We start from the raw sequence: 25,485 nt of genomic DNA, 5'->3' as shown, positions 1-25,485 counted from the left end.
CTAATGTGTCTTTTGGAGCAAAAATCAATATAAGACCCGGTCTTATTTTTTGGGGAACTGCTGTAGCTATGATTCTACCCCATTCATAGTAAATAATATAGCGTGCAGGAGTTCCTGTGCCTTGACCTATAGTACCTGTTGGTAAGTATGACTGCTTGGTGATACATTTCCATTTAAACCCTTTTGTGGGTTACTGACAATATACAAATACTGAAAATAACTTAGATGAAATCAGTACTATTATACTTTCCCCCTTAAATGTGGATTTATGACATTTATAATTACATGTCATCTCCCAGGCAAAGGGTGTTTACATTTTATATACTGGGATGCTGAGCGTATGTTTTGCATCCAACAATTTTCTAATTCAATCTAAACAGATTCTAGAAAAGATTCTTGTTATGGGCCACTGGATTAGATTGAGCAGACCTCTGATTTTGTATAAAGAAGCTCCCTGTGTTCCATTTTCTGTTAAGTTGTTATAGTTTTCTGTTTTTAATCAGAATCTAAAATAATTCAAGGTAGATAGAAATGCACAAGGTGTTTATTAGACATTTTCCAAAGCTAGCTGTTTTATACCTGCAGCACCTATGAAGACGTTGGGCATATATGAGGGCGAAAAAAGCACAGAACCAGGGAGCCACATATATTATCGGCTACAACAAAGAGATTTGGTATGGCATCTGCCTATTGGGCTATGTTCTGGGAAGCAGAATGAAACAGTCTTGTATATATGTCTATGTAAACTGGAAGTGAATTCTTTAACCTTCCTCATTATTGGGGTTTATGATTTGCATGTCAGGCAACCCTAAGATCAACTGGTTGCCTTAAAACTGTATCCCAAGGTCCTTTTCATGGAACCTCTAAGACAGAATCTCTAATTTTCAGAATAGCAACGATTTATCTTATTCCTACATATAGGACTAGACCAGTTTGGTCTAGTGGTGAAGGCACCAGGCTAGAAACCCAGGAGACAGTGAGTTTTAGTCCCACCTTAGCCCCGAAAGCCCGCTGAGTGACTTTGGATGACCCATTTTCTCTTAGCCCAACTCAATCTCACAGGGTTGTTCTTGTGGGGAAAATAGGAGGAGCATCAGGTATGTTCACCACCTTGAGTTAGTTGTAAAAATAATAAAGGCAGGATACAAATAAATAAAAAACAAACAATAAATACAATCTATATAGATATTGAGATGAAGATTATGAGGATAACTGCAATTTTGGTAGTTTAAAGACCTAACCTTTCATTACAATATTGGGGAGGGTTTTTTTTTACAGAATTAGTGCCCAGTGCTATGTGTGTTTTATTAAGGAACCTTGGAACAAATTTGTGTTTCGGTTCATTTTTTTGCTGTTTTGTGGTTAACGATTTCTTTACACCTAGTACAATTATTTCCTGTTGTAAATGTTTTTAAACAAGGCAGTTTTCTAAATGTTACTGAAAATGCTATTTAGAGAGACAAGTACATTTGGTTGTTGCCTCCTTTTTTAGTAATCAGTTTAATTTCCAAGTTAATTTAAGATTAATTATTATACTCTTTGCAGCATAGAAAGCAAAATTGGTCCATTTCTTAATGATATTGCTTCTCCTTTTCTGCCAGAAGAGGGAGCTGTATACATTTAAAATAGTTCCAATTACTGAAGTTCAATTCAAGTAAAACATCAGTCATGTTGAGGTGATTTTCTTCCTGAGGTGGTGAGAAGATTTTTTGAGTTTTCTGGATGTCTTGAGTTGAAAATGCAGTAAGACTCCAACAACCCTTACACTGTTGTTTAAATCTTGTGGGAGTAATCCCAGTTTACCTGGAGAATGGAAAATTAAGCTTTCACTTTACCAGTAGCTTCTTTAAAAATCCTGAATTTGATATTTATCAGTGCTAAAACGTAGGATAATCTGATTGCAATTTAGCACAGCAAGGCTGAAGGCAAATAGATTTGGAGAAAATTCAGAGAATGTGCTTATGCTTGACTAAATGCAGGTCAACCTTTGCACTCATCTTCTGAAATTTATTAAATTAGCAAATATATTGTTGTTTTTGTGATATGGGGCAAATAAGGTTGGTAAGATCTAGGGACAGCAAAAAAATAGACTATTTCCAAAAATGCAGCATGCAAGGTTAAATAAGAAAATGGCCCTGGGGTTCTTTGACATTTGCACATTAGATAACCCATGCAGAAGATGATCAAGGAAAAGTTGAGGGAGTTGTATACAATCCATTGGGTATATTTAATATCAGAGAAGTCGTTCCCTCTAGGGTGGAACAAATCCCATTTTATGGCTAGGAACAAATTATGGTGCCTTGGGCAATTCTTCAGTAGCTAATAGATATGAAGCACATCGACAGTAATAATACTGAATTGTGGCTACTTTAATTTTAAAAGGTTAAGCTCAGCAGATCAGAGCCCTATCATATCCCCAGAGGCAATAATATATGTTGGAGTTGGGTATAGTGATGAACCAAAAAAGAAATGCTTTATGTTGTCAAGCTTGAGCAAAAAAGAGTAAATTTGGATACCTACTTTTGTAGGATACATAGGGAGAGATATGTCACTGAAAGCAAGTTGGCCTAAAAAACCTATACTAATTAAGAACACAATTGTGTGGTAAGAAAAAAAAACAAGCATCATGGAAAAACTTCTCATATCAACTGTATGAAAAGTGGCTATTTATGTTCTCGGGTAATGACCACTACAGTGTATATAAATTATATAGGGTTATTTTATATTTTATCAAATTATATATAATTTAGTTAGATTACTTTGTAGTTATTTAATTAAATGCTCAGTTAAACTTAGGAATATTTCATCTTTTATTTTCTTAGAACCATAGGACCCTCGGGGAGCTGAATAAGCCTCATTCATTTGTTTTAATTCATTTCTTGTTCTATAGCAGTCTTGTATATTCCAGTCAACCCTCAGTTGATGTATAAGAATTTGTGACCCCTTGTCCTTCTATAATGTATACAAATGCACATAGTTTCTCATGTATTCAGGAAGTGCATTGAAATAATACTAGTTTGTAGATTCTCCACAATGCCGCTTAAGAAAAATCTGAACTCTTCATTAATTCAATTACACTGATGTATGACCCAGAAATAATTCATATTGTAAAGATGCCCAAGGTTTTCTGAACAGAAACAAATTATTCTGATGGATAATTTTATATACATGGACCAGATTTGTTTCAATATAATGGATGGATGGATGGATGGGGAAGGAAGGAAGGAAGGAAGGAGTTAAGCAGCCTTTATCTGTAGTTACAAATTTGCCCATGGATCACTCTTATTATCCTTCTGACTAATTTTTGATAAAGTAGCTTTAATTAAAACCCAAACCAAAATGATGCTGTGTTGCAAAGTATAACCTTATGGAATATTTTTTCAAGAACGCCAGTGGAATTTATCTTCATTGGCATTCTGAAAATAAAAATCATGATTGGCAGCAAGCTAGTTATTTATTAAAGATTTATTCTTAGTGTCATAGCACAGCCAAAAGTAAAAAAAATGGATTGCAATTGGTCAAGTGGACAATGGTGTGGGAGAAGAGAAGGTGGAAGAAGAATTCACCATTGTCTTCTCACCTGCTAAATCTTCTGTAGACACCTTCCCATCTGGTCCTCTGTTAGCAAGCACAAACTGAAGAATCTCTTTGCTGAGCTTGTAATAATTTATAGGCATAAACTCCTTACATATCTGTATGTCTAGAAGTTGAGTCATGGCAACTGGACTTCTTTTCTTTTTTGATTTGAAATGTTTCACAGCTTATCCAAGTAGTTTCTTCAGTCTTCTTCTCCAGTTGCCATGAATCTACTCCCAGACAGCTCCACCTCAATGACTGAGAATCTTCGTGGCCGAAAACATCTGTATGTATTTAAATTTATAAAAAGAATGAACAGCTTCAGGAATAGGTTTTTAGAGCAGAAAAGCAGTGGTAGCAGATAGTGAATTATGGGTATTCAACCTTTGTTGGTTTTGCATTTGATATTAAATTGCATCCACCATCAGAAAGTGGATGGTAAAAACTCAGATTGTAAATTTTATGTAACTGCTATTAATGTGAGCATACCCTTTATTTTTTTTCTCTCAGTATTAAAATTACAATTTTATGGAAACTGTAAGAAGATTTTGAGATAGAGGTACTTATGGGAGAAGCTCAAAGCAGATTTTTCTTCTTTGTTTCTTCCCATCTAAAGAAAAAAAATTTACCTTCAGGAAAAAAAAATCACCTGTAACAGACTCAGGAACTTATCCAGCCAGTTCCATGATTGAATGGAAGAAAAAAAGAATAGCACTATCTTGTGGCGATGATGATGATGATAATGATAATGATGACATATCATCAAGCCATTGTCAATTCTTAGCAACCCTATAGAATAGATAGATTTTCTCTATGACAGTCTGTCCCTGAACTGCTCCTTTAGCTCTTCCAGCACTGCCCTCATTGTTACTGCGACTGAATCTATACAGTTTGCTGTTGGTCATTTTCTTTTTCTCTTCCCTTTTACAATTCCCAACGTTAGAACATTTTCCAGAGAGTTGGGTCTTTGAATAATGTGTCCAGAGTAAGATAATGTGAAGCTGATCTTTTGGGCTTTGAGAACTTTATTGATTTGTCTGATGATCCACTTGTTTATTTTCTTTTCTGTCCACAGACAAGACTCTCAGGAGTCTTCTCCAACACCAAAGTTCAAAAGAATCAATACTCTTTCTATCCTGTTTCTTCAGACCCTGACTTTCACTTCTGTAGTATATCAGAAATATTAGATCTTTGTAGGTACAGAGGTACTATGGCATTTGAATATCTTTTCTAAGGCCTTCTGTGGCCCTTCTACCAAGTGCTAGTCTATTTTTTATTTCTTGACTGATTATACCTTTATTTTTAAGGCAGAAGCTATCCACCTCTTCAATATCTTCATTTCAATTTACTTCTCTTTTATTCTGTGTGACATTGACTGTAATAATAAAGGCTGAGAAAAATAAAAAAGTAAGATAGTTGAAAAGTCAATTCTTTCTTACTTGTTCAATGCATTATCATCACCTTGAAAGTTTTTCACAATAGAAGCATCCAATTCTGTTAAAAATGCATGTGGAAGGCAGTTTTTCCCCTTTAAATAATGACCAACCCTATAGTATTATTTGAATTCATTTTGCTAGAAAATGAAGCACTGTTACTCACAGAAAATAAAAAAGTAGCTCATTGAGATGATCATTTCTGTAAGTGCTTTTGACCATTAGAGTCTTTTTCTCTATCACCCCTTAACTTTAAAGCATTTTAGAAAAAATACAGGAAGGTAATGTATTTTATTCTACTAACAAAAGGACAAATAATATAAAAAAGTAAAAATCACTGAATTTCTTCATCTACTCTATTCAAAGATATCTCTAACCTTACTGAATGCTTTTTGGCTTGCCCAGACCATTTTTCCATACAAAAGGGTAGGGCCTTTTAGATTTTCCAACCTAAGCTGTTGGTGAACCCAGATGGGTGCCAGAAAGCATTTGGGTGTTCTTTGAGGATTTGATAGGCAGCTCAGCTGAGGTCTTAGTTTCTACTTGGAGTGACCAGGGATTATGTAGCTTTTCCTTAGTTGTGCCCTTTATTTATTTATTTTTAGTTACATTTATATACCGCCCTATTCCCTGAGGACTCAGGGCGGTTTACAGGAAATTAAAAAATCCACCATACAAAAGTTAAAAAACCAAATTAAAAAATATTAAATTGACCCTGTATACTTAAAACCCCAATTAAAATTTCTCCTCAGCCTGGGCCCGAGAGCTCAAAGAGCCAGGTCTTCAGGCCCCGGCGGAATGATCGGAGGTCGGGAGCAGTCCTGAGCTCCACCGGCAGCTGGTTCCAGAGGGCAGGCGCTCCCACTGAGAAGGCCCTATCCCTGGGTGTCACCCGCCGGCAATCTCTCACCGGCGGCACCCTGAGCAGACCCTCCCTGTGGGAGCGCACTGGGCGAAGGGCGTTTGATGCCGGCAGCAGGTGTTCCCTCAAATAGCCCGGACCCAGGCCATGTAGGGCTTTATAGGTAATAACCAGCACCTTGAATTTCACCCGGAGGGCAACCGGAAGCCAATGCAGCTCGCGGAGTAGAGGTGTTACATGGGAGTATCGGGAGACCCCCATTACAACTCGCGCGGCCGCATTCTGCACCAGTTGAAGCCTCCGAGTGGTCTTCAAGGGCAGCCCCATGTAGAGAGCGTTACAGTAGTCCAGACGGGAGGTAACAAGCGCATGAGTAACTGTGCGTAGGGCGTCTCGGTCCAGATAGGGACGCAACTGGCGCACCAGGCGAACCTGTGCAAAAGCCCCCCTGGTCACGGCTCCTATGTGGTCTTCAAAATTGAGCCGTGAGTCCAGGAGGACGCCCAAGTTGCGAGCCCTATCAACGGGGGGTAACACCTCACCCCCCATCGTTAGAGATGGAATAAGTTGGTTAACCCGAGATGCCGATATGCACAGCCACTCAGTCTTGGCGGGATTGAGACGAAGCCTGTTTCTCCCCATCCAGACCTGAACCGCCTCCAGGCACCGGGACATCACGGAGAGGGCATCGCTGGGTTGGTTCGGGGTGGAAAGAAAAAGTTGGGTATCATCAGCGTACTGGTGATACCCCACCCCGAAACCATGAATGATCTCGCCCAGCGGCTTCATATAGATGTTGAACAGGAGAGGCGAGAGGACCGACCCCTGAGGAACTCCACAAATGAGAGACCTCGGGGCGGATCTCTGCCCTCCTGTCAACACCGACTGCGAGCGGCCCTGGAGGTAGGAGGAGAACCACCGTAGAACGGTGCCTCCCACTCCCAACCCCCTGAGACGCCGCAGCAGGATACCATGGTCGATGGTATCGAAAGCCGCTGAGAGATCTAATAGGACCAGGACAGAGGAGCAACCCCTGTCCCTAGCCCTCCAGAGATCATTCACCAGCGCGACCAATGCCGTCTCCGTGCTGTGTCCGGGCCTGAAGCCCGATTGGTACGGGTCCAGATAATCAGTTTCCTCCAGGAACAGAGGGAGCTGATGCGCCACCACACTCTCAACAACCTTCGCCAGAAAGCGAAGGTTGGAGACTGGACGATAGTTGTTTAAAACAGCCGGGTCCAAAGCAGGCTTCTTGAGAAGGGGCCTCACCACCGCCTCCTTCAAGGCGGCAGGGAAGACACCCTCCTTCAAAGAAGCAGTTATTACTGCATGGAACCAGCCTCGTGTTCCCTCCCGAGCCGCATAAGCTAGCCAGGAGGGGCACGGATCCAACAAACAGGTGGTGGTGCTCAGTCTCCCCATGATCCTGTCCACATCATCAGGGGAAACAGGGTCGAACTCAGTCCAGATAACATGCTCAAGACCGCCTGATTCCTCCACGTCAGACTCTGCCCAGTCAGAGTCCAGACCGGTCCGGATCCGAGCGATTTTGTCCGCCAGATGATGACTAAACTCCTCGGCTCGTCCCTGCAAGGGATCCTCTCTCACCTCCTGGTTAAGGAGGGAGCGAGTCACCCTAAACAGGGCGGCCGGGCGATTATCTGCGGACGCGATAAGGGCGGCAAAGTAGTTAGACTTCGCCGTCCTTATCGCCGCAAGATAAGACCTTATAAAGGTTCTTAACTGCAATCGGTCGGATTCGGATCAGCTGGATCTCCAACCGCTCTCTAGACCTCGTCTCCGACGCTTCATCTCCCGGAGCTCCACAGAGAACCATGGGGCCCAACGGGATCTGCGTCGGGTCAGAGGTCGCATGGGTACAACGCAGTCGAGTGCCCTGGTGGCTGCCGTTTCCCAGGCCTCCACCAGGGCATCGACTGGGCTGTGGGTAAGGGTGATAGGTATTGGCCCAAGCGCCCTCTGGAACCGATCCGGGTCCATTAGGCGCCTGGGGCGGAACCACCTGGACGGTTCCGCCGCCCAGCGGCGGGGGGTGGCATGACGGAAAACCAGCCTCAGGAGGTGGTGATCTGACCATGACAGAGGGGTGATGGACGGGGAACCCCCTCCCAGATCGTCCAACCACTGTCCAGACAGGAACACCAGGTCGAGAGTATGATCCCCCTCATGGGTTGGGCCCTCAATAACCTGGGTCAGGCCCATGGCTGTCATGGAAGCCATGAACTCCCGAGCCAACTCCGACGACCCTCCCAGTGACGGCAGGTTGAAGTCACCCAGGACTATAAGCCTGGGGAACTCCACTGCCAACCCTGAGAGGGCGTCGAGCAGCTCAGGCAGGGCTGTTGCCACACAGCTGGGCGCCAGGTATGTAAGCAACAAGCCCAACTGAACCCGAGGACCACATCTCAAGAGGAGGGATTCACTCCCGGCCATCTGGACAATGGTGGCCTCCCGGGGACACAAAGTCTCCCGAATAACCACTGCCACTCCACCACCCCTGCCCTGAGCCCGCGGCTGGTGCAGCACCCGGAAACCCGGCGGGCATAACTCGGTGAGAGGCACCCCTCCCTCCGAGCCCAGCCAAGTTTCCGTGATGCACGCTAGATCCGCACATTCCTCCTCGATCAGGTCACGGATGAGGGGAGCTTTGTTGACTACGGATCTAGCATTAAAATAGACCAACCTGAGCTCAGGGGCCTGATCACCCTCATCCCCGGGTAAGAGGGTGCTAACCGGAGGGTCGGAGCGCGCCACCGCTCGGAGATAGCGGGGGCGCGATCCCAGGTGTTGATATGGCCCTCCGCGCAAACACCTGCTGCCTTTCCCTATCGCCGTGGGGATTTGAAGCCCCACCCCCACATTCCCAGAACCAGCAGCCACCTCCTCCGACCCCGTCCCGTCGGGACCTCTAACAGGTCCAGACTGAGTGCCGGTTAAAGATTCCCTCCCTCCCCTCCCCTCCCTCCCCCTCCCTAACCTTTTAAAATAACCGGCTAAAAATTTTATCAGGGGCCTCTTAGTACGTCTCCACTCGAGGCCCCTAGTTTGCTGGACCACATAGGGTGACTAAGGTCACTCATACCTTGGTCACCCTATGAATGGATTATTGTAAGATATATAATAAAATTGTATCTGTAAACTTCCGAGAGGCATGCAAGTGCGATGTGCAGTATATAAATTAAGTAAGTAAACAAACAAACAAACAAACAAACAAACAAACAAGTTTTTCATAGGACTGGCTCTCCTTGAGGACCATGCAGTAGGTATAGCTGTCCAGAATAAACTGGTGTGGGCACTGTTGACTATACTAAATTATGTCCATGTTTCCCACTGCTCCGCCCTGAGTCTTCGGAGAAGGGCGGGATATAAATGGAATTAAAATAAATAAAAATAAAAATTAGCTTCACTGGTTACTGGTTGTCTTCTGGGTATAATTTAGGGTGCTAGTTTATCACAGCCATTCTTCGCATAGGGTCTGGCTATTTGAGGGGCTGCCTGTTTCTGTTTTTTTTCCTGTCCACTGGATGTGATTGGGCAGAATGGGTGTAACTCAGGTTCCATTGATTGGGCTCAAAAGGTATGCCTTCTTTGTCATGGTATCTATCCTCTGGAATAATATCAAGCCAGTGATCAGGATGGCTCCCAGAAATCAGAATGGCTCCTGATGGTGTTCAGAAGCTATTAAAAGCTGGCTACAATATTCTTCCAGGCTTTAGGACAGGATGAAGGTTGGGTGAGGGCTTTGGGATTGATATGTCTGCCTCTGAACAACTCACAATCTCTTTTCTGTCTTTTGTCTTTTTCTTTACTTTGTAACTATTACGTTGTCCAGAGTTGTTGGGAATCGGGTAGCCTATAAATTAAAAAAATGGCAACCTAAAAGACAAATTTGTAAAATTTTATTTCAAATTACTGCTTGAAAGTCTTTCCCTCATTCAAAAAGAATATGAAACTGCTCGTGTGCAGCGTATCTTCTCCTTCAATAACATTACCACAGCAGATGGGACTAAGTGAGCTAACTTGTAAAATTAGATCACCCAAGCATCATGAAAGTGAACTGGATTGGATGTAATATTAGTGTGAAACGTAAAAGATTTGTCAGTTTGCATTAAGTGTATATTCTCTTGTGCGAAGTACATGCAGATACCTGTATAATTCTATCAAACCTGAAATAGAGATTTAATGCATTTGATGTAGATAATATTCACGTTTGCACTGGAAGAATGAATAACTTGAGAGTCTCTGTACAGCACTGCATTCAATACTCTCATATGATTAGCATCTCCAGATACTACTTTAATTGAAATCAGAAATGCTGTTTGTGTATACACTTGAAAATATATACAGAGAGATTAAAGAAAATGCTCTGAAGCCCTTTGTTTAATGTTTCCTATTCATTCAAATCAGTTTTTTGACATGGTATAAGAATAAAATACTCAGCTGTATAGCCACCCCAGTAGGAATACTTCCATCCATTTTCTTCCTGATATTGCAGAGAACTAGGAACAGCTTGACACAATTCCAAAACTTGTAGATAATTTTAATACTTCATCCTAAAATACAGCGTGGTTTCCCCAGAGGAAATGTTCCTTAGAAAAATATCTGGATGGCTGTTCGCACTGGTATAATATCAAAAGAATGACATTTTATAAAGATGCACAATCCATTCCTAATTTATTATAGATAAATCTTATTTATTGGTGTCGGACATCACTAAAACTTTTTTTAAAGCTTCTAACAAATCATGTGGGTTATTTTATTAATCTTAAAGCTATTTGCTTTAATTTTTTCCACCCAGAAACATTGGTTTTGAGATTTGGATAAATAAAACATTGAAATAATAAATATTTAATTTAATAGCTGGAACAGTAAAGAGTATAATGGGCCAGAAAGCACAGTTGTAGTTGATTGATTGAAGAGTGCTGGTTCCTGTATGAGGCAATCTATCTTATGATTGGTTGCTGGGTGAGAAGGAGAAGTTTCCCTTTTTTCCCGCCTTTTTTCTTCTGTGTGCTCTGCATGCTATTTTGCGATTTACCTGACAATTTACCTCATGATGTAATAATGCACCTGACTATCTTGTTTGCTATAAATATAGATATTAAATATACTTATTTATACAAAACTACAAGTGTGTGTCAGCATTCCTGACTTCATTTGCTGCACAATTGCTGACACTTGCTGCACAATTCCCTGACAAAATAATATTTTTATGTTTTATTTATTTTCTGCTTCTGCTGTAGAGATTACATTGATTTATTTTCCAGTGTCCACTTTAAAAAAATGGGCCTGCTTTTGAACAAGATTGTAGTTTTGATGGTCTAGAAATCTGCTCCTAATTACTTGTTACAGTCAGTGAATTTATATCCATAAAATAACTCTTTTTCTAGGCATACACTTGTACTTTTCAGGGCATATTAATTTCCAGTTGTGTTTTGGAATAGAACAGCTTTAATTCATTCTAAAAATTCCATTCAGGTATTCCTCCAAACCTATTAGGAAAATTATTAATATAGAGGAGTATCAGATATGTTTGCTGCCTTGAGGTATTTGTAAAAAAGGTAGGATAAAAATACCATCACCATCATCATCACCATCTAAAGGCAGAGATTCTATGCAAGATTTATCTATGAGGGCATCATATGGCTTTATATCTGAATGAATCTGAGGATGGAAGACATCTACCAGTCGAATTGGTTGCTTGATTCCCTCCTTTCCTGCACAATGGGGCCACAGATCTATTTTACTGGGAGATTCTTCAAATCAGATTTAAAGGGATTATAGAGGCTTCAAAAAGAGAAGACCAATGTCCATAGCTATTAGAGATGGCAATAACAATAGTTTGTGGTTTAATAAAAAAAAAGAATGATTGCATGACCTCTATAGATACCATATGCTAAATAAAATAATGAACTCCTGATGCAGGAAGTTATATTCTTAAAATGTAAATTTTAAATGTTTAGCTGCTGTATCAATTTATTGTACTGTTTAATTATACTTATTATTAATACTTATGTACTGTTTATGATTCCTGTGTGAGGCTTGTGGCGCCACCTCTGCCAGGTTCATGGCAATGCTACCATCAGAGCGAGGCTTATGCCGTGGCTCTCAACGATGCCGCCCCAGCATGAGGTTCACGCCGCCACCACCACATGAGCCCACAGCAATGCCGCCCTGCACGAGGCTCATGCCACAACCTCTGTGTAAGGATTGTGCCTCAGCTCACCTGCCGTTTGTGGTGCTGCTACTGCCCGCACAAGGTTCATGGCAATGCTGCCAACTGCGTGTGGTGCACCGCTGCCCACCTGCCGCTTATGGTGCTGCTGCCCCCCATGCAAGGTTTGTGGCAATGCCGCCTGCATGATACTAGTGGTGCTGCCACTGCCCACATAACACTCGCTGCAACGGTGGCATGAGGGGGGATGAGCATATGCACACATGTGTGCACTGCCCAGCTACTCATGCGGCCCGATGGCCAAGAGGCCACAGCCCGGTAGTGGGCCATGACCCATAGGTTGGGGACTTCTGATCTATAGTATATTAAGTGTAGGCAATCATTGATGGAAATAACAACAGTTGTAAATGTCTGCAAAAGATTGCAGCCAGAGTCAAGGGTAGGTAATGAGAAAAGGAGAATCAATAAAATTTGACCCAGGATTTTTTGAAATTAGGTCTATAGACCTCTAGTTTCTATTAACTGGGTGTGTCATGGTTCCGATAAATGAGACAGTTCAAACTTCTTAAGAAGTTGCTCCATATTATGCAAGCACTTATGAATGAATTTATGACTGTTCAAGGACTTTTTGTTCTTGATTATGTATATCAGGATGAGACCAGACCCTGTGGAATCATAGTAGTTTGATAAAATACCAAAGCTTGTTAGTATCTAATAATAGTGAATACCCACTATAAGTGGATGAAGGCAGAGATCATTTATTTTGCTATTGACTTGAGTTTATCTTTCATATTTGTGAATATTATATTTTCCTATAAATTATCTTTGGCCTAACATTTTTTTTAGGTTTTATTTCATCTCAAAAACTTCTTATGTTTAATTTAGGGAAATTAGACTTCTTTAATTAATGCCTCTAGAAGCTATTAGAAGCTCAATTACATTTGCAAATTCATTTTTGAGTAGCTTTGTGGTTTTAAGATAAAAAATTAATTATTTGAGTATGCAAGCATTCTTGCTCATTAAAATTGTGCCTTGTATTTTGTTAGATATTTTTTATGCATATATAGCATACAACTTCAAGTATAGAATTAATTAGATTAGAAAGTCAGTTTCAGTTTTGGTCCCTTGTATTACAGATGAATAAATGGGAAATGTTGATTACAAGATGGATTTCAAAACTGCATACCTTCATTTATTGGAGAAAATATCCTGAATAATTTAAACTCAGCAAATACAGGTAGTCCTCAACTTACGACCACAATTGAGCCCAAAATTCCTGTTCTTAACTAAACAAAGCAGTTGTTAAATGAGTTTTTCCCCATTTTACGATCTTTCTTGCCACAGTTGCTAAGTGAATCATTGAAGTTGTTAAGTTTGTAACACAGTTGTTAAGTGAATCTGGCTTTCCCATTGACTTTGCTTGTCAGAAGGTTATAGAAGATGATCATATGACTCCGGGACACTGCAACCATCATAAATATGAGTTAGTTGTCAAACGGCTGGATTTTGATCACCTGACCATGGGGATGCTGCAATGGTCATAAGTGTGAAAACAGTCATAAATCACTTTCAGTGCCATTGTAAGTTTAAACAGTCACTAAATAAACTGTTGCAAGTCAAGGACAACCTGTAAAGGATTAATGTTCTTGTTTTGTTTGGTGATACAGTATAGTATGTAGTACATTATATCTTATCAGAGGTCCCTAACCTTTTGGGCACCAGGGACCAGTTCTGTGGAGAGAGGTTTTTCTACGGACCGGAAGGTGCATGGTTTTGTGTGCTGCCTGCATCCCGCAGATGGGGCTTTGCTTGTTTGTGCGGACCGGTTGCTGACATGCCGCAGACCGGTACTGGTCCACGGACTGCGGGTTGGGGACCCCTGATATATATAATTTAAGTTTAGAAATCAAAAGATTATAGAAGACAATACGCCTAATAGCTTCTGTTTATTAGTCTGTGGAAGATGACAAGCAGTTTTAGTATTGACTGTAATTTTATTGGCCCCAATTGTTTGTTTCACATAATTAAACTACTATTTGGCAATGATGCTTTTTCATGCTCCTAGCTTTGGCAGGACTGCACAGCTGAAAAAGCAAGAGTAGAGCTAAATGCTTGTCATTTTTGTTATTCTAAATTTTGTTTTTGCCTTTTGCATACACAGTAATTTCATATGTAATTTAGTCTTCTAAATTTCTAACAATAGATTAATCCTCCACTTAGAAGGAAGAAAAAGAGCTGCTTGACAGCAATCATTCTGTTGCTTAACTGCAATTAAAATTCTGCCACATTCCTGGGTAAATAAAACCAAACGAGTTGAATAAAGTCAGTGTCCTACCACTTGGTGGCAATTTTGAGCTACTGTGTAATAAAAGCAGATACTGGAAAGAGTAACAGTACTTTTAATTCACTTACTTGGATTGAAAAGAACAGCACCACAGGCTAAAAGTATTAATCATAAAATCCACTGCCCATTGTTGCTAAAATATCTAGCTAGGATGTCATGATTTCTTTTTTGGCATCTTTTATAGACAAATGGAAAGAATGTACGCAGAATTTGTTATTGCCTGCTGTTGAACAGATTTATTTTCTAATGACACAAACTGTTAGAATAATCTGGAAATTAGTTAGAACTGAAAGAGAAAATATAAAACATTGCTTTGATTTACAGATGGAAAATAATTAAAGTTGATTGAAGGAATAAAAGCAGCCCTTTAAAAAAAATAACATGTAATGAGGAACATCTTTGACATCAGTTTAGCAGCATTATAATTTGTAAAAATCAGGCAGTATTTTTCAGTTAAGATTCGTGGAGGGATAGGGAAAACATTTTGTTTGTCTAGGATTAAAAATGCAGAAAGTTGTGAAGAATACCTAAGGTAGATAAAAAAAAAAGATGAGGAGTAGACAGAGGTCCGAAAAAGACCAACTCAAAGCAAAGATGAATAGAGTGAAGGTTTTGAAAATGGTTAAAGAGAGTGGGAGAAAATTTAGGAGGTAGCCAAGATAATTGGCACTATTTAAATGGGAAGTTGAAGCATGGAATTGAAAGGGGGAAGATTCAGGAACAGGGTATGATATTCACATTCACATAAAATGAATTCAGTTGGGATGAGGAAGCCAAGAGGTATAGGATTATTACCAGTGGTGGGATTCAGCTGGTTTGCACCACTTCGGCAGAACCGGTAGCTAATTTTTTGTTGCCCAGGCCCAGGCTGGACTTCTGGAAGCGACATCCACACAGAAAACCGGTTGTTCACATATTTGAATCCCACCACTGATTATTACATGTGGAAAAATAGTTGCTATGCAACTGTAGCATTGTCCCCTGATGTCCCTAGTAGGGAATCAGCAATCAAGAAGTTCAATGGTAGTGATGAATGTCATATAGAATGAAATTATCTACTTAATTGCAGGCATATACTCTCTCACTCTGTGTGTGTGTGTGTGTAAATCTTTTGATATAATGAATTAAGACATCAGTCACTACGAATACTTTTTTGCAAACTGGGACGTTGTTAACTTAAGTCATGCTTACAGTGTCTGCTGTTTTGGGGAATTTGAGGGAAGATAGGGTTAAAGGATAGCTGAAATATAAATATGAGGTTTTAGAAGAAGAATATCCAGCTGTTGGTTTTTAAATTTTCATTTTTAATCATTTAATCACATAGGCATAATATGTGGTATAATTGCATTTTTTAAAAGGGCTTATTCTACCTTATCAAAGAACTGAATTTTTATAATATAGCTGCTATGACTTCAGGCTTCTTAAATATAATCTATTGTAAGTTATGGGTAAAACAGAAAAGATAAATGTCACCTTTAGCAGTTCACTTTGGAACTGCAGTAAGCAGCAGAGTCCTATTAATTAATAATGCTGGGTTCAATGATCGTATTTGTTTAATATAATAAAATGTTATAACTGTAAGCATTTTTATCCTTTCTTTCTGCTCCTGTTCCTTTCACCTTGAGTGATGGTTGTTCCTGCTATCAAAATCTACTATCAAGAGAGCTGCAGTGTGCTGCTAGGTTATTTGTCAATGCCTGGCTTTATTTTTGTAAGGAGGTATTGATTGCAGGATAATAAATATTTAGTTTAACAGGACTTGATCGGGAGCAAAGGGCTACCTGAAATTAGATTAATTTAAATTGTGTATTGTGAGACACAACCCAGAATTCTCCTATTGTGAAAGACATGTTACTAGAAATACTCAGTGATAGGGAAGTCACCAAGATGCCCTGAGATATTTCAGTTTTTTGACTCTAGCAATCCACTGCTTTTGCTAAATTTGCTGATGTTGATGGAAATCAGATTCCTAAACAGCCATTAGGCCAATCCCAATATATTTTATTAATTTTTATAATTGGTATTTTTTCAGAATTGGTATTTTTACTGTAGTAGGGAATGTCCAAAGGTAAGGAAATACTTAGAAGAAAATTCTGATTTTGCTATTGCATTTAACATTTGTACCAATTCTCTTGCAGAAATTATAAAGATTAATGCTGAAAAAGGGAAGGCTAGCAGACTTATGAATAAACAGTGAAAAACTAACAGAAACCTAATTATCTTATCCTTCAATATTTATATCTACTTCTTTCTGTTTGGATGCGTGGAACATGTTTTACAGTGCTACTTTCTGTTCCATATGTTGGCAGATCAAGATTTCATCTCTTAAAACTTTTATAACTTTTTCCATTTGCAAAATCTCCTAACATTTGGCGTCTTGTATGCACCTTTTCCAAATTTGCATAATTGTTAATGTAAATTGCTTTAAGGACCTTTTTAAAATGCAGATTACTCTCATTTTGTTCATTGATACTTCCATTTCCATAGTACTGTATTTACTGTGACTTTCTCTACTAATGTAACCTTTTTAAAAGGTTTGATTTAGATTGAAGTTTCAGTATGTATGACTTTTCAGATTTTTTTTTCTGCAGGGCCTCTAAAAATCAGGGAGAGAAGGTTGCCAACTAGATTTGCTAACCCGTAGGCCACTTGGAAGTCCATTGAAAGAAAAATGCCCAGATTTACTCAGTAGAATGCATAATCATTTGTTTTATCATACTCTTTGATATTGTATTGATATTGTACACTTCTTGAATGGATGGGTAACATAGGTTAGTTATTGACTTTATTTCCTTTACACATACAGGTAGTCCTCAACTTACAACCACAATTGAGCCCAACATTTCTGTTGCTGAGTGAGACAGCTGTTAAGTGAATTTTGCCCCATTTTAGGGCCTTTTTTGTCACAGTTGTTAAATGAATCACTGCAGTTGTTAAGTTAATAACACAGTTGAATCTGGCTCCCCCATTGATTTTGCTGGTTAGAAGGTCGCAGAAGGTAATCACGTGACCCCAGGGCTCTGCAACCATCATAAATATGACTGAGTTGCCAAGCATCTGAATTTTGATCATGTGACCATGGGGATGCTGCAGTGGTCAAAAGTGTGAAAAACAGTCATAAGACACTATTTTCAGTGCTGTTGCACTTCAAATGGTCAATAAATGTACTGCTGTAAGTCAAGAACTACCTGTACATTACATTAAGAGAGATGATAAAGTTCTTTATCTCTTAAGTATTTTTAAAGTATGTCATATCTATGCAGTTGATTTTTTGACGAGTTCTGTTTGTTTAAATTAGTATACCTAAGTGAAAACATTTTGTCAAAAGCTGTTGAACAAAAGTTTAAATCGGATGCCTTTAAAATAAAATGATGCTACTTGATACTGATGATCAGTGCTGGTTTTCTAGCAGTACTTTGCCAAGGGCCAAAGTAAACTGATCTGAATTCTCTCCTCTTGTCCTTATGCTCAGAGTTATGCCTCCAAAGGAAAGCTTCTTACACAATTTGATATACAAAGATAAAAACAAAGACTTGGAAATTCAAGGTAAATGATGTGTTTTGCGCTTGCAAATTAGAGAGAGAGAGAGAGATATTCCATTCAGAAGATTTCTCCCGAGACCAAACCTTAGTGAAATAAAACTTAACCTCATCACATGAGGGGAAAAAAATGGCCTGTGTTGGGTTTGCTGTTGTGAAATATCTTGCAGAGACACCTACTCCAAGCTTTCTTTAAAAACACCAGATGACATGGTGCACGGCAGTTGGGGTTTCTAAAATCTATGTTTTTCAGGGGGTATAGGAAACAGAATTTTCATGGAAAATGTGCAGGCAAGATTCCTCTGTGATTGCTTTCTTTTTCCCTGATTGTTTTTACTATGCAACTATTTTTCAAAGAAATGATATATGGACAATATATTGGTAGGGAAAGATTGGTGAATATGACAGATTTAAGAATGGCCACATAGAAATGCCATATCAACCTTGCAAGTGACCCTTGCCAGTTTACAATAGTATGTAATTAATCATTTAGGAATTGCATCAGTTTTGCTTAACATGCATTTCTATCCTAACCATGAGAGGAGAGCCTCAGCACTGGTTTTAATGGATTTAAGTTTTGTAGAATTCTGATGGTGTGAAAAATTGTACATTTCTATATTCAAAGCTTTCTGTAAGTATCCTTTCTGTTTGCAAAATTATGACATAGGAACAATACATTTTAATTGGCTAATTTAATTAGGTCACTAACTTTCTTTTATGGAAATTTATTTCCCTATATTATTATTTCCCATTTTAAACATTCACACTACCATATATTTGTGAGGTTTGCTTCACATAAGTCCTATCTCCTCAGTAGTTTACAACGTGCATAGCTATTTCATTTAATCTCTTATAACCTGCCTTTAAAGACATCTGCTTATATATCACTGTCTTTGAGATCTTTTTCCGGCTCATATTTTAGTCTCTTGGTTACTGCTATTATAAATGTATTATCCAGTATGATTTATAATACCACAGCTTGTGCAAATAATGTCTTAATACCAAGAAAGCTTTTTTATGCTATGATAAAATTATATGCCTAAGATTTGATCCAAGACTGTGGGTATTTCATAAAATCTAGGTTATAAGCATCAAATATGTTTGAAACTCATGGCAGCCCACCAACAGGGTAATGGTGTGTGTGTGTGTGTGTGTGTGTGTGTGTGTGTGTGTGTAGGTATGTATGTATGTACACATGATCTTTGTCCATCATGAAAAAGTTAGAGCTTTCAGGGGCAAAGGTTACCGAAGTACACACACACTTTTCTCTAAAGTTCTAACCTTTTCATGATGGGCTTGTGGTTTCTACTGTTAGAGAAATGGAAGGTCTTATATTTTTCAGTGGAGAAAGAAAATTCTTCGACTGAATGAAAGAACCTTTCATCACGCTGAGGCAGTAAATAAAATATCATTGTCATCATCATCATCATCATCCTCATCATCATCCTCATCATCATCCTTTTAGCTGTTGTCTCTTCACTGCAGGATGAAGGACTCTTCTGCATGTTTCCAACCAATACGATCCTGAGCTTTCTTTTGCCAGTTGTTACTTCTAAGTGATCTTGATCGTTGTATCTCTCTGAATAGAATCTTCCAATTATTTCTAACATTTCTTCTCTTGGTCTACACAAGAGCCATCTTCATGTTTTAATGCAAAAACCTTCTTTCTTGTATTTATAAGATTGCATTTTGTTCTATTAATCCCTTTGTTTTTAAAATGATGCATTTCTTCTTGGATACATTTTCTTATGGTCTTGCAAAGTTCAACATACTCCAGGTTATTAGTGAAATTTCTGGTATTCTTCATGGCCTGTCGATTTTTTCATTAAATCAATAGTTTCATCAGAGATTTTTGACTTTACAAAGTGTTTTTCTGGTGATGCTATAGATGTAGCAGATTCAAGTCTTTCATCTCTTCCAAGTCTTACAATAGAGCAAAGCGATTTGATAGATTAATCTCAAAATTGCTGCTCTCCTCTTAACAGCTTATCACTTATTTTAAAATAAGAAATGTATAAGTAAATATCTTCCCTCCCTCTGTCCTCTGAGTTTGATTTCTTGACCATTGTTGGTTTTTTTTTTGTCTTGTGCTATTTGGAGTGGCGCTTTTTTTCTGTATAGTTCTTCATTCCGAAATGTTTTAACAATTGTAAACTGCCCAGAGTTGCTCGTAGTTGGGTGCCACATAAATTTAATAAATTATTAATATTATTATCATCTAAAATGTATAAAAGTCAACAACAACAGAAATTACTAAATTTAAAAACAGACAATTGCAGTCAGAACAGTAAAGCACCGCATGAGACCTTAAAGAATAATGAATTTAACACGATCTGGTTATCTGAAGGACTCCCTATCTCCATGTGTTTTGGCCCACTCCAAGGTGGGTATGCTCCAGGTCACTTCTGTTAAATGCTGCCATCTTTCTGCCTCCACCCTCTAGAACAATATTTTCCCCTCCCCAAAGTACAGATGGTGCTCTCTCATCTGGTGTCAGCCTCTCAAGTAAACCAGACAGGAAGCACAAGTAGATGAATTAATTCTACTTTATTGTAAGGTTATATTAATAGTAGGAATGCGGTGGTTCAGTGGGTTAGGACGCTGAGCTTGTCGATCAGAAGGTCGGCAGTTTGGCGGGTTGAATCCCGAGTGCCGCGTAACAGAGTGAGCGCCCGTTACTCGTCCCAGCTTCTGCCAACCTAGCAGTTTGAAAGCACATAAAAAATGCAAGTAGAAAAATAGGGACCACTATGGTGGGAAGGTAACAGCGTTCCGTGGGCCTTTGGTGTCATGCCGGCCACCTGACCACGGAGACGTCCTCAGACAAATGCTGGCTCTTTGGCTTTGAAACGGAGATGAGCACCGGCCCCTAGAGTTGGAAACGACTAGCACGCATGTGCAGGGGAACCTTTACCTTATATCACAGGTCTGCAACCCGTGGCTCCAGAGCCGCATGCGGCTCTTTCAGTCGTCTCCTGCCGCTCCCAGTACTCTGCCATGTGCAGTCCAAAAAAAAGTGGGACTAAAAAAGTTCAATCAATTCAAATATGCAGGGTAGGTGTATATCTCGCCTTGGCTCTTCAGTCAAACCCTGTTCTGCGCATGCGCGCATGTACACACATGTGCACACATTTTTTGCGGCTCCCAGTTTTTCCTTTTGTGAGGGAACTGGTTCCGAGTGGCTCTTTCACTGTTTCAGGTTGCTGACTCCTGCCTTATATTAATAGAATTTTGCAAGTCTGAAAGTGCAAACTTCCTGCCATAACTTTTAAATGCTTGACCCATTAGAAAGGGTCCTTCCTAAGTTTCTTTCTCTGATTGTTAAGCTTCTGTCTCTCTTGTCTGATTGTTTCCTAAACAGCTCACTTCCCATTCTTTCCTAGAGTCATCCACACATTTCATTACACCTGGAGTTCCAGAAAGCTCTTAAACAGGGCACTGTTTCTACATCTGGAGTTAATGAGTTTATTGTTGGATGTGACATAATGTAGTTAGCTGGATTCCCAGGAGAGAGGGTGTGCATTCCAGAAGAATTAAGAAGCATGTGAGTCCAGATAGTTTGTGTGAAAGAAAGAGAGTGAAGACAGCCCTTCCCTAAAGAGTTCTCAGAATATATGAAGAATGCAGAGAATAGGGTGCTTAGTCTGGCAAGATTCTGTCTATAGGTGTAGAAGAATAAAGACATCTGATTGGAAGAATCATCACATGCCATTCTGGGTATTGGGCCTGATATGTATTTGTCATGTCTGTATAATTTTCTCAATTCTGTTATTTTAGTTCAGGCTTCCTGTTTATATGAGATGATATGCATTTAATTGTGTTTATTATTTATGGGTTTTGTAAATCTCCCACACTTTAATAGGATAGGCAGGTGAAATATCTTTAATAAATTAAATTAAAAAGAGTTCATTCTTGGCAACTTAATCAGTTGCATATTATTATTAAAAGTGATATCCCACTTTTATTTTGTACCACTCAAGGACACATAGATAATATTATATCCTGGTTTTTTTCCTGTAGCAACAACTCTGTGAAGTATGCTGGACTGAGAAAGAGTTACTGACCCAAAGTCACGCAATCAGCTTTCGTGGCTAAGATGGGACTAGAACTCATGATCTCCTGGTTTGTGGTCCAGCACCTTAACCACCTCACCATTGATTATGATCAGTGGGTTTTTTGTAAAAGAAAAAGGTGCCGGAACTCACACATGTCATACAACCCACCTTGCCTACTCCAGAAGGTTCTATCCAAAAAAGGTGCCGGAACTCCATTCTGAGCATTCTATGAGGAAAAAAAGCCCTGATTATGATACAGGAATATGTGCACTTAATGGTTGTCAGTAGGATTGTAAAGAATGATACTAGAAGGAAATAAAATTTAGAAAATGAACGATGACAGTTTAGTGATAATTTTTATTACTAAGAGAGTTCTCTCTGTCCTCTATATTTTAGACAAATAGTTTTGTCATATGTATGTTTATCAGCTCAGCGGTTTGGAAATATCTCAGTTGTCATTCAACAGCTGCTTTATGATTAGGCACAGATAATAAGGTAATTATCACTCTCTGTGCTTTTTTCATTGCATCTTTCTTTGAACTTTCTATTTCTAATTACCCCTGCTTAACCATTAGTGTATATATAAAGCTTTGAATTTCATACAGAGTTGATTGTTCTCCATAAAAAAAATAAATTTGTTGAATTGGTCACAAAGCAGAAACAGCTGACTAGGTATGCTGCCATATTTTCTCTCTCTTCTTTATTAGACTTTATTCGGCTGTATTTGGTTCTTAGATGCTCAGGACCCGACTGTTATAAACTGTAAATTCAGGAGATGATTTCCTGCTGTCTCCAATAGCACTATAATACTTCAGTTGTAGTAAGGCAGGATGTATTCTCTGAAGTAGTTCTTACTTTCTGAAGTACTTAACAACTATTGGGCTTTCTGCCAGAAATTAAAAAATAAACATAATTAGTCAAATTTTTCCCTTCCTTTAAAAATCAGCTGCTCTCATTATTTCTTTTTAATCTTTTTAAATTGTTGGTATCAGGTTGTACTTTGTTTTTATTCTGTATTTTGTTATTATAGTTAAAAACATTTAAATGAAAATATTGTAGCTCTGCAAGTCAAAAAAACCGGTGATAGCAATAATAATTTATTAAACTTGTATGCTACCCAACTTTTTGCAAATTTGCAATTTACAGGGCCAGTAGCTTTGATGACTAGGAAATTACTAGTAATTCTCACTTAACCACCAGAATTGGGAATGGGAAGGTCTGTTGCTAAGTAATATGGTCATTAAGCAAGACATGTTACTGCAACAGACTAAGGAACTCACTTCTGCTATGATCATTAAGCAAATCACCTGTGCTCATTAAACATAACTGTGACTTGCAATTTTATTGCCGACTTCTCCATGGATTCTGCTTGTTGAAAATTGGCTATGAAGCAGTTAAATGACAATCATGGGATACTGTAATGGTTGTAAATGCTCTCTGTTTGCAAAATATCCAAATCTTTTTTACATGGCCACAGGGATGATGAACAGTCACAAGTGCAAGGATTAGTGGCAAAGTTATTTTTTCAGGATTGTTGTAAATTTGAATGATCTCACTAACCAGGGCAGACGTTAAGCAAGGAAATTCTAACCATCTGATAGGCTCTTGGTAGAAGGGGACTGATGGCAAGGTAAAAGTCTTTACCTACGTTTTCTACATGATTGTCTTTCAATAGCAGGAGCAGCTTAAAGAGTGAAGTCTTAAGCTTCACACATTTGAACTCTGCTTAATTTTGTCACTTGCTTTTTTTTTAAGCGCGAGAAGCTGGTACATGAGTTGGAGGAAGAGCGACATTTGAGATTTGAAAGTGAAAAAAGACTACAAGAAATGACACTGGAATCTGAGCGCCATAGGGTTCAAATGTGTGGACTGCAACAGCAGTTTTCAAGGTAAGCAGGATTTCTGAAAAGTTATCTGATCTAAATACGGATATACTGTACATACGCATGCACACTTGAATAAATAAACAGTAAATAGCAGTAGATACTGTTGTCATAGTTATTTTTATTTTTCAAACACGATCTATTTCTTTCAGTTTAGTTTCCTTGTCCAATAGAGACTTGTCTTGCAAATGGCATGATTGTCCCCAAGTTGAAAGGCTGTGTTCTTGAGTGCAGTTCAATTTCTTAACCTTCTGGCAACCAGTAAATATCAACCCAAACAGTTTAGCTGGACCCACATTTGCAGCATCATGTATCATACAGTACCTGCAATGTGAGAATTGACTTTAGGAGATCCCTGTGTGTATGTTTGTGTGTGTGTGGGGGGGAAGAAGAGATGCTCCTAGGGAATGATAAGATAAAAGAGGACATAGCCCATAGCTGCATAATGGTCAGAGAAAAAGACTCAGAAAGGAATCTCCCTAGCTTATAAAAAGGGGACTGTGGGAGATTTGTACTTTGGGTCTTGCAAGATTCTGTTAATATAGCCGTACAATAAAGTAGAATTTGCTCATCTGGTCATGTTTCCTGTCTGGTCTACCTCAGAAGGCCAATGGTACCTGACAAAGTTAAAAAAGAATTCATATGACTGAACTATTCTTGATAAATTAATTAAGTTGTTATTACAAATAGAAATAAGTTCTTGACTTATAGCCATAATTGGCACCAAAACTTCCATTGCTAAGCAGTGTAGTAGTTAAGGAAATCACTCCGGTCATTAAACAAATCCAGCTTCCCTCACTGACTTTGTGATCATATTGTGATCATATGACTTTGCACTGGGTACAACCATTGTAAATATATGCTGGTTGTCAAGTGCCTGAATGGTGATCATGTGACTATAGTAATGCTGCATTGATTGTAAATGCAGGCACTAGTTGTAAGTCATTTTTTTCAGCACCATCCTGACTTTGAATGGTCACTAGATGAATGATTGCAAGTGAAGGACTACCTGTAGCAAGATGCTTATTAGAGAAAACGGAAAGCTGAGTAATTCCTAGTGCTGAAATCTGATAGTATGTGAATGACCTTTGGGAGATGGGAGGAAGACCTGCAGCCTCGACCATATGGTCTGATAAGCAGCTGAGTGTACATGTGTGGAAAAAGCATAGGAAGTGTTTCAGAAGGCACAGTTTTCTTTCTAAAAAACTATTAATTCTGTGGCTGATAAACCCAGAGTAATGAAGTCAAAATAATAATAATAATAATAATAATAATAATAATAATAATAATAATAATAATAATAATAATAATAATAATATAATTAGTAGTAGTAGTAGTAGTAGTAGTAGTAGTAGTAGTTGGAAGGGACGTTGGAGGTCATCTAGTCCAACATATGAGCACAAGCTCTTTTCCCCTTTTCATCAGTTCTTATGAAGAGGAGTGGCCACATTTGGAAGATCAGGTCCCAGTTTAACAAGCCAATGTATAAATTGACTTTCCTTCTCTCTTCAAGTAGGATACTGAATAAAACACTGACTGTTTAGTCCCAAACAATAAGTATCCCAAAAGTATTTTTCCAAAAGGCAATTGGACTTTC

General features: G+C 39.0%; 1 protein-coding gene across 1 annotated transcript in view; it reads left to right on the top strand.

The window, feature by feature from the left end:
* The window catches only part of NCKAP5 (NCK associated protein 5), a 643,822-nt gene that overhangs the window by 257,801 nt on the left and 360,536 nt on the right, over positions 1-25,485 (top strand). Inside the window, exon 4 of the mRNA XM_081341973.1 lies at positions 23,761-23,894. Coding sequence (XP_081198099.1) covers positions 23,761-23,894 — 134 coding nt within the window. The remainder of the gene's footprint in view (positions 1-23,760; positions 23,895-25,485) is intronic.

Source organism: Vipera berus, assembly GCF_964194415.1.
Source record: "Vipera berus genome assembly, chromosome: 1".
Lineage (NCBI taxonomy): Eukaryota > Metazoa > Chordata > Lepidosauria > Squamata > Viperidae > Vipera > Vipera berus.
This window is presented reverse-complemented; position numbering and strand designations above follow the sequence as displayed.